Genomic DNA, 11,254 nt, shown 5'->3' on the forward strand with positions numbered 1-11,254 from the left:
AGTCAGTGTTCCCGTAAAAATTACAAGTTTTTCTTTACTCCCTAAACTGTTAAATAATGTATAACAGGTCCCACACGCTGATCGTCTCTTCCGCTGCATTATTGGAATGCATCATGTATCAAATATATGCAGAATATCAACAAAAAAAGAGTCTTGGCTTTTTGACGAATTTAGTACAATCGCATAAATCGCACAAAAAGCCTACCACGTGGCTCACCAGAGGCATTGTGTATTTTGGTGCGCATTTACACAGCGAGGTTAGGCGTAATCATTGAACAAAACCATTACTACCCAGTAAGGCTTTGTGTGTAATGTAAACTATCCAAGCTACAAAATGTAGAATGTCAATTACACTTGGTAAAACTTGAATAAAAAAAGACATGTATTTGTACATTTTATTCTTAAAATGCAAAAAGCACAACTGAGGATACAATGAACAGTGCCGTCTTGTTGACGCCAGTTACTGATTTTATTTGAATCGAGGATAATAATTAAGTGTACTTTAAACACAACAAACACTCTCAAACACAACAGGCAACATTTTACCTCAACTATGAAATCATTATGACCTTGTGTGACATTTGTGTACGATCAAACAAAACTTTTGTGTGAGGTCCATTACATTTTACCAAGTCAACCAAATGTGATGCTTAATTTTCAATGCTTCTTCATACGTTCAAACATTTTCGAGATCTAAAAAACAATATATTTTCATACTGTATGATAGTTACCAGAAGCAATCCTTGCATGTGGTTTCGGTGAACAAGTATACTTTTCTCAAATTAGAGTTGATATGTAAACGTTTGGTGATAATCTCGACATCTGTGACATACTTCAACCTCGGTTCTACATTGATGCCATACTTTGGAAACGAATTAAACGGAACAGTCATGTAACATATGTATATAAGTATGATTAATCAAAGCGTTTTAAGTTCAGAGCAAAGACCCCTATAGCTAGGCGTGACAAATATTTACACAACTATACACGTACATATCAAGAAATCATGTGGTTGCATATATGTTTATTGAATTTAGTTTTGCAAAAGATGTAACTTACATAAATGATGCTTAAGCAAATCCAAATAGTATCATGTCAATCAACATATCAAAATAACCGTTAGAACATGGGTAATGTACAAAAAGCAACTAAATAGCCTCCTTATCGAAAGGTGTTGTTTTATCCGCTTATGTCCCGTAATCAGAAGGAATACCCGATGCCAGTAGCAAAGGTAAATTAACTATTAACAGGATTACAACTGTAAAACTAGTTCCTAAAAAGGGAAACAAAAATCATTTTTTCATGGAACCATATATAATACAACTAGCAAAGCCTTACCGCTCTTAGAGTTCACTTTATGGAGATGCCTGGCTACATACAAAACAACTTTTTATTCTGGAAATTATGTGATGGCACACAACTATTCAACATTCTAATCAGGGCAACATTATCAATTTCACAATTTTAAGTTATTTACAATGACAATTTATTTAATGAGGTATGAAAGTGTACTCAACTTTCAAAACGTCGTATTTTGAATTATAGGCAGATTGAATGAGTTGTTTTTAATGCACCTTTTAACAGTATTTCAGTTATATCAGCTTAATATGGTAGGAAAGCCCGAAGTGATATAGGCATCGGAACTTTGGTGACACTCACGAGCACAGCTTTACCTAGAAACATAATCGGGGCGAACCGGGATTCGAACCCACTACCATAGGTTTCTAGTGAAAATTGCGGCACCTCAGAGTACTGGGCCACCCGATCCGCCGAACTGCGAAGTACTAATCATACATTATATCACCAACAGTTTCCAAAGCTGTGTAACTAACCAGAGGAGGGTGTGGCATCAGACTCATATATGTTGTTAGTTAATCCATCTGGTGCAATGTCAGCATCATCCTCTCTTCCTTCCATTAAGGTCTCATCTGCTACTGTATTGTTTGTTTCCATCTTCATATCAGAATACATTTCCATGGTCGCAGGTAACTGTTCCATACCAACATTAATGACAGGAGCATTCAATGTTTCATTAGCTTCATGGGTAATAAAACTTGTTTCTGCAAACACAGCAATAATCCCTGCTACCATGTTTCCAAAATCTCTTCCATCAACCGATACATCTGTAACATCAATACTGGATGCTGAATGAGGGCTGGAGCCAGGCAACGACATGATTATCTCACTTTAACGACTTCCTCAATGTTGTCGTGTTGCTGTATTTGAGCACTCGTTTCGTCTCTTGTCTCACAGGTGGTAGTCTGCAGTGGTCTCACTTCTTCATATTCTCCATCCTTATCCCCATCCACTCTCCCTGAGCTTAGTTCTATAGTTTCTATTCCTCTCTCGTGTCTTGAACCAGATGCAGATGGAGTGTTGTCACCAACCGGGATAGTAACAACAGGACGCATAGTGTTATCAGTGTCATGTTCAGATATACCAGCATCGTCAATTTCAGCATATCCCCGATATTCGTTATTTTCTGGCACATTTTGCATTGGTGTGATGTACGATTGGCGTAACCTGTGGAGTATACTGATCGTTACAGAAGTATTTATTTAACATGTATATATGAACTATGATCACACGTAATAATATTTGGCAGATTCTAACATTTGAAGAATATAAAATAGTACTTACTGTAAATTCCAGTAGTCTGAAAAAATAATAGAAATAATGACCTTACTGGGAACATAAAACACGAACAAGTGGCATGGACACTGTAATCATTACAAGCTACTATTCTGAAAATCATAGGTGCATATTGATATCTTGAAAAAGCAACTACATTTGAAAAAAACAAATCATATGTTTTGATTTTATCATTGAAATACCAATGGTATCATATTTAAATGCCATACAAGAAGAAGAAAACGCAAATAGATGTTAAAGATATATTAGGGCCTTACCTCTCGGATTTTCAATGATCAATCTAGATAATCCCAGAAAGGGAATATTTATGAATGGTAGCAAAAAGACACCTCAACAAAGGCAATAATGTAAACGTGCACCACCAGTTATTTCAAACAGCATTTATCTTACCTCTGAACTGTTTGAGACGTGAAAGTATCACACCAGCAGTTACGACGATGGTTATAATCACAGCCCCAACAGAACAGCCAACAACAAGAGGAAGGCTCGCCCCTGAAATATAGGCAAGTGAACTTACGCACATGTCACAAACATAATCATAACAATACGAACATTGCATTGAAGTATGCTTCATCTCAGTTTTCATTTTGTATTGAAAGAGATCCACTAATATTCTGGATATTTTACAATTTCAGAATTGAATTAAACTATTCATACCTAATGGTTTGGATGCAGGAATGAAGAAATCGAATGTTGTCTCATTATACTCGACACTGAATATATATGCCCCGAAGTCTCCATCGCCGATATTATTAATTACAAGCGAATAGTCAAACACATTGTGTTTTTTATTCTTGGATGCCAGATGATACTTTGTCATGTCAGTGATGTCTCTTAGATTTCCAGACTGTGTGAAACGCCATTTTGTTTTTGAAGGTCCTGGGTATGAACACAGTGTAAGCCTGATTGTGACTGATGGAGGTTTTCCATAGGTTACAAAAACATTTGATGCTTGTTGTTGTGGCATTCCTGCAAAGAAATATGTACCTTGAATCTTAATAATTTATGAATTGGAAAACATTATTCTTAGTGTATTTCCATTTTCATAAGATAATCAATATTGTTTCAATGATTCACAGACAAGAATGTTAATATATTATTGGAATGAAGTGGATGACCATGAGAAATGAATTTTGAGATGAAGACAAACCGTTCAAGACAACTGCATGTTGTTTCTCTTCTACTGTGCCAGCAACTCTTCTGGTGCTACAAAAGTACACTCCAAGTTGGGAACACTTCCTTACAACCATAGCATGTTCATACACATTCTTTTGTTTTCTGGACATATTTACTGTTGCCAAGCTGCTTTCCTGAATAAGATATACAACTTGGGATGGATAACCCGCAACTGTACACCTGAATACGACAACTTGATTGTCTTTCACAGTTGTGTGTGCTGTTCCATTCACTGTTAGTTCAGGAACTTCAGGTTCTGAAGAAATATAATAGGGAAAAGGAAAAGTTAAGCATTACTTCCATTATTTAGATCTAGCTCAGCTGTATTACTCAGTGTCGATGAGGGACTACTGTCGATGTGTGGTGTACATGCTTTGCAAATCCTGCAATCGACCGAAATCTGCATGACAGTTTACGAACCGGATTTCGATTTCATTGCGCGGTTTTGATCGGACTATACATAGACTCGTTAGTTCAGCCAAAATCTAAGCCCATAGTACCAGCCTAGTTCGGCAAGGGTGTTAACTTGACTTTTATAGTCAGTTAACTCTGTTGCCTCGGGAGGATGCACACACAGTTGTTCCTGAAATCAACTTTAGTTTGACCTGACATTACCGAAACATTAGTTCAGGATCGTGTCAGCATTAAGAGAGTTTAAGCTAAAATGAATTGGAAACAAAATTTGTACTGAGTCTTAAACATCTATGTGAAAACAATGACATTTATTTCAGGTAGGTAATTTATTTTAATGAACAAAACTTTTTATATTGTTTTAATTGGACCATTTCTGAACCTGTAACAAATGTCACAAAGCAATGCATGCTTTCATTACAAACGTAATGTTAATGTTGAGTGGAGTAAATTAGAAAGTACGTTATTGACGATGTATTTCGTTGCTCAACTGCTAGACGCCAGAATGTAATTTAAGACAACCCTGAACGTTTCTGGTCTTTTTAACTGTTTGTACGCATGTAAAACTGTGAGTGTGATCCCATGAGAACGTTGACTTTCCACGCCACAGTCAGACCCCTGTGGATTCTCGTCAGTCGAGTACTTGGCTGACTGCATGTCATTGTATGCCAAGTGTATGGAGCTATGCTCATCACTGAACTGAAGTGTACAGAATCGATTTATACAGGCTGTCGTTATGTAGGCAGGATATTGCTGTGTACAAACAAATGACTCCACCTAGCAGTTCAATTACGTCCTGTGCACATGGAATAGTAATTAAATGTTTAAAATAACATGTGTAACGTCGGAACATGAAGTCAAGAAACACACAATAATGAAAACAAACTTGTGAACCACTGGTATAATCATTCTCCATCATTTCACATTGCCTAAGCTTTCAAGTAAGCATGTCCGACGGAAGAATGATTGGTGACAGCACACGCCTTGATGAAAATCAAATCAGGTCGACTTGACTTGAATAAAATGTATATTACAACCAGTTCATATTTTATTTATATATCTCCCCAACCCGTTTTTTATCTGTTATCTGGCATCCTTTAAACTCATTAATTGTTTCCCACCCCGCAGTATATAAAATAATTCAACACTTGCCTTTGGGTATATACAATATATGATGTATTCACATATCCCTGGATAATTTTCTATACAGAAGTGATACGTTTTTAGCCTTTGAATGTATAGTAAGTAATATTTCCTTATTTGAAATGTAATGCTACATTCACTTCATTACTTTCGAGCAAACAGGAAATCAAAACACAAAGACACACCTAAAGATATCTTTCCTATAATGAATCAGGCGTAGTTGTGTTTCCTTGTATGGTCACGATATTGACCTCATGTTTATACAAGAGTTCTTTAGGAAAAACAATACTGATTTTCTTTCTTACAATACAAATACATATATCCGATATTTTTCACTTGAAAATATCACCTTAATTTCAATTGGATATTCCTCTCTTACTTGTTCTGTACAAATCTTTGGAGATTACATTAATTGCATTTATAACCCGAAAGTGAAAGATGTAAACTCAGCTGAGTCGATAACTGAGCGAGATACGCGATATGGGAGTGAGCAATGGATGACGTACTATCAGTTGTACAGCTGTGCAGTTTTAATCATAGATACAATTATTCCAGTTATATCACAGCGTTGGAGGAAAGCCCGAAGTGGTGCAGGTCTCAGACGTTTACCACTTCGGTGAAACCAACGACCACGGGTTTGGTGCTGGACAACCGAAAAAACAAAATCGGGGCGAACCGGTATTCGAACCCACAATCATAGGTTTCTGTCGTGTCCAAGGGACGCTACTCTGCACAGCGAATCGCGGCGAATCAGACGATTATAATATCAGATACACTTTCTTCATGTCTGAGCATGGTCAGACTGTTTAACAAAGCATTTTGCAATGAGGTTTCCTTGTACTGCTGGAACAATAACAACAGTAAGACCCATGAGATAATCACTTGAGCTCATGAATAGCAGACCATGGCATGCGTTAGGGGAGCAATTCTACTGTTATTTCCAGTACCTTCAACTACTGGTTTGTCTATGCTATAAAATACGCCATGGTGTGTCCTGAGAAGTGGTACCTTCCCCCATTCTCAACCGCTTGTCCGTTTCTGCACCATATATATATCATCGAAAGATTATGGTCCTGGGGTGCACTGGAAGAGTTTGTCTCGCACATCAAAACTATCTTTCCGTGTTGTCAATGACAAGCGGGTTTTCCTGAAAAAAGTAAAACCTTTTAATGTCAGTTGAAATGTTTAGAAATCCAGATGATGACGATAATGTTCTGATGTCTCACCACATCATCAATGTCGAGGCGTTGCCGAGGTCTGTCCGGAGACGTGGAACCTCTCACCATTCTTATTCTCTTACCTTTTCTGAAGCAGTGTAATCAGTATTTGTACGAGTTGCATGTCAAAACGATCTTGTTTGTGTTGTCAATGAGATTTTGTTTAGAGGGTTTTCCTTTGAAATTAGTAATATGATTTTCCGTTTAAAAGTTATATATATTCTCTTGAACAAAATAGGGAATCATGAAAATAAAATGTTAATACCAAGTACTAAAACAAAGACAGATGTGATGAACAACATCTTATGCAAGAACGCTAATGTTTGGAAAGCATAATACCAAAACACATCCAATATTTTGCACGACGTAGCGCCATACCCATTTTAATGGAAAGTAGTGATTATGAATGAATGATGTTCTAAGCCTATTGTAGTCACACTACATCTTTTCACAAAGGGCCCACTGCAATTGTTGAGAACGTTCCACGTGGATTCATGCACAGTTTTAACCCCAAATACTACCCAACGGCGACGTTGATGATATTGTAACGCGCAGAACATTCACTGACCTTCATTCAAACTATTTCTCAAAATCCATACTTGTTTGAGACAGCTGAGCCAAATCGTCAAAATCAGAAATTCTATTTCAATGTAGATCTACATCAAAACATTTAACCTTTTTTAAGGAAAATCCGCTGAACCGACCGTCAATGTCACTGACAACATCAACAAGATCGAGATACCCAGTTAACCCCAGGACCATAATCTTTCAATGATATACACGTGGCTCAGAAACGGACAAGCAATTGAGAATGGGGGAAGGTACCACTTCTCAGGACAAACATTGGCTGTGACAGATGTAAGGCAGGAGGACTTGGGCAACTATTCATGCCAGGCTACAGAGGAGGGCGGCCTGGCCCAGATGCTACCAAGTAAGTGATGAACGCTTGAACCAGGTAGATGCATCATCAACCTATCCATCATCCACACCCTATCCTTTGTATATATCTTGCCTGGTTACTTTGACATATGTATTAATCAAAATATTTCCTTTTCAATGTTAATGAATTGTGCTGACTTTGCATAAGTCTGCGTTTAAATGTGTAAAACCATACGTTTATCTCAGGTAAATCCACACACAAAAAGTCATACATTTTATAGGTTATTGTCTGTGCATTATGCTAAAATAGCGTACATCACTGAATGAACATGTCAATTAAAGTGAAGCTTCTGAAAATTCCAAAATGGCTTCTGAAAAGCATGAGACTTATCTTAAAAAAAAATAGAGTTGTCATAGCAAGTTTAGTGATGCCAACATATGAGAAAGATGCTCATTCAACAGGAGGCAATGCAATATTTATCAGTCCCAATGACATTGTCCATACCTCTCCCAGGAGAGAGTTTTATGGTTCAAAAACACACTGGGTTAACTTTTGAAAACAACTTCCTCGTGAAACCTGTTTAATGTATTTACAACAGCATTCAGGAGAGAATATCTTAGTCATAAGCGGGTTACATCATCGTAATTCAATTAAAATGGCTTGCATAAACGTTTAAAATATAGGTTAGGGACCTACGGTTCTATTTTCGTTTGGAATTAATGTGATTGTTGTTCGATTATGAGGCCATGGATTTACGTCAATGTTATATCAAATAGGATACGACGTTTTTCCAATCATGACAGGTGCCCTTATATTACTCACGTGTTGTACCAAGTAGGTACTCCTCAGTATTATAGGAAGCTGACCCTGCTGCAATTCCCACTTCAACCTGACACATGTATCTCTTTCCTTCATCACTCTTCCTCGTGTCTCTAACCGTGAGGGTATTGGTGTAGTACCTATACACTCTGTTAGTAAACGTCCCTGGCCCTGACCTCATCTCATATCTTCCTCCATGGATTAGCCTTTCACCATTCTCACTCCAGGTAAAGGAGATGTACTTAATGTACTTTGCCACAGGCATGATGTAGCAAGTCATGTTGACATCACAGCCATACTGGACTCTCTCTGGAGACACAATGTAAGGATCCTGCATGTAACCTGTGTAAAAGTAGACACTATTTATTTAGTTAATATTGATCATGGTGGCCTCAACGGTATATGCAACTTAACATATGCTGCTGCTTACGGACAAACACAGACTAGATTTGTTTATATTTTATATGTAGGTCTTAAAACCATGTAATGATGCAATACCGATATTTTATCATTGTGGAGCAGTTTGAAAGTATAATCAGGACTTGCTTGCTGGTTTACCTACAACGCACCGATAAACAGGTTTTAGGCTACAACAATCAAATCAACCTACTATGAGCTTTGTTTTATTAAGTTCTTGCCAACATTGATTGTATGTGAACAGTAGTTTATAGGTACATCAATCATTGTGCTCATTGTTTGCTGAGGGAAACTAGTGTTACCACGTGTTCTTGGAATGTATTAATGAATATGTTCCTTTCATCGTTTGTGAGTTGACCCATTAATTCGTTTTCCTTATTGGTGGACATATGCTTGTTGGTGTTGTATGCTGCATGACACTTTCGAAAATAGAAACAATTTCCGTGAAATACGGAACAAATACATTTTGTAGGAACAAATGCATTTTCAAGATTCTCAACTTACTTCAAGCTGTTTATTATGAAATCCAAATACATTAAAAGCAGTCTGGTGAATGAAGCATCCATAACGATGCAAAAAAATGTTTCGTTGACAGTTATTTATCTGATAAAAAAATGATTCGGTAAAAATTTGATGATGATAAAAAAATATGTTCGGCAGTCCAAACATTCCAGGCAAATGAAACAAACTGAATAAAGATGCAAATTATTGACAAACATTAGTATATTAATTCAAAGGGAAACTGGGTCTTCCTGTCATAGTTTCAGATAATGAGAGATCACTGTAAATGCGTATGGCAAATTCGGCATGTGTCATGTTCCCGTAATTACAGTTTCTTCCTTACTCCATACGCTGTTAAACAAGATAATGTATAACATATCCCACATCCAACCTTCTCTTGAGCAGATTCATTTAAATGCATCGTTGCATCAATTATATGTATAATTTTGAAACAAAGGGCCCTATATGACTTTTTGGGATTTAGAACAGGTCACTGAACAAATGGTTAGCACATGCTAAATTTTTATGTTGCATATTTTACCTAAATAGTTCATAAAATATTGCATCAAAGTAAACAATGATAAGTTCAACGTTTCGTTGTGTAGCGGGAATGTATATATTCATATTTGGTGCTTCTCCTGTATGGTTGTGATTGCATGAGAGAATGAGTGAGTGAGTGAGTTTGGTTTAACGTCGCTTTCAACAGTATTACAGTTATGTCACGGCGTGTCAGCATAATGTGGGAGGAAAGCCCGAAGTGATGCAGGTCTCAGACGTTTACCACTTCGGTGAAAACCACGAGCATGGGTATGGTGCTGACAAACCTAGAAACATAATCGGGGCGAACCGGGATTCGAACCCATAATGATAGGTTTCTGGCGTGCCCAAGGGACGCTACTCTGCAACTCTGCCTGAGACGACTGGGCCACCCGTACCTCCCATGAGGGAATGACCACAAGAGAAACATAAAACAGTATTACAATAAGGGCCACGCCATTACAGAGGTGATCAAATTGGATTTGTTCGGGCTTTATTGTGCGATATAAAAATGAATTTCTCATGATGAGGGACAATTTTGTTTGCATTTCTTATTTGCTTATGAAATGCATTAAACTCTGTTGTACCACGTAAGACACACGGACAAGAACTGATACTGTCAGACTCACAAGAAACTGTTCATTTGAACGAGAGGATAGTGCGTTGTTCCACTAATCGGCAATGGCTGTGAGAATTGTGAGACTATTCAGGAAATATGAAACTTAACCCCCGTTCATAAAATGAATTTGTCCCACATTGCCGAGATCGGATTGTATCACTGATTGTTGAGTTTTATCGAGAAATCAGTTTACATTTTCATTATGAAATCCAATTGCTTGACTTTAGTTTCAGATGTTCCGATTCGCTGTATATTTACTAGCCTGAATATTCTCCAGATTATTTTACATTTTTACATAAATTGAGACCTACCTGATTCACCTCTCGCAAAGAGTACACCACTCACAGACACAATCCACATTAACGAACAAATCATCTTGTCACCTTACGACAATATCACAACAGACTTGTAATGGCTCAACCGTAGCTAGCTGAAGTATAAATTCATGATCTCATATATGTCCGCAATATAATCGCCTTGATCACTGAATATAAACTTGTGAAACCTCTCCCGACCGGCTACATTAACTAACTGAATCCAGTCACTGTCTGTCACTGTTAATGATTCTTTATCTGGTCTGTTGTAGGTTGACATTCCATCAAATGTAGTTGAACCAACACGTCACACTAAAAACGATATCATTCTTGTTTTACACTATGATGGTGTAACCTCAGCTTCGTAGATTAACCTTGTCGTTAAATCATTTACTCGGTGCACCGAAGACTAAGTTTCGGTCCCCATATTGTTTCGTTTTGATGTGAAAGGACTTTTTGTGATTTGATAGGAAATATTAAAAACACCAAAGCAACTTACTCACACATCCAGCTTCTAAAGAGGAAACTGAAAGCCGCACATGACGTTCTACTACTGACTCGTGAACAC

The 11,254-nt window shown here is 37.4% G+C and overlaps 1 protein-coding gene across 1 annotated transcript; it reads right to left on the bottom strand.

The window, feature by feature from the left end:
* Positions 1-375: 375 nt before the first annotated feature.
* On the bottom strand, positions 376-11,020 carry LOC124122913. The gene is made up of 7 exons (XM_048398511.1): positions 10,684-11,020; positions 8,302-8,640; positions 3,803-4,084; positions 3,310-3,621; positions 3,043-3,144; positions 2,641-2,656; positions 376-2,523 (listed from the first exon to the last, which is right to left on the bottom strand). Exons 1-7 carry the CDS (start codon positions 10,745-10,747, stop codon positions 2,178-2,180), a joined length of 1,461 nt encoding a protein of 486 aa, XP_048254468.1. The 5' UTR covers positions 10,748-11,020; the 3' UTR covers positions 376-2,177.
* Between the last annotated feature and the right edge of the window lie 234 nt (positions 11,021-11,254).

This window comes from Haliotis rufescens, unplaced genomic scaffold (assembly GCF_023055435.1).
Source record: "Haliotis rufescens isolate VD_foot unplaced genomic scaffold, xgHalRufe1.0.p SCAF_18, whole genome shotgun sequence".
NCBI lineage: Eukaryota > Metazoa > Mollusca > Gastropoda > Lepetellida > Haliotidae > Haliotis > Haliotis rufescens.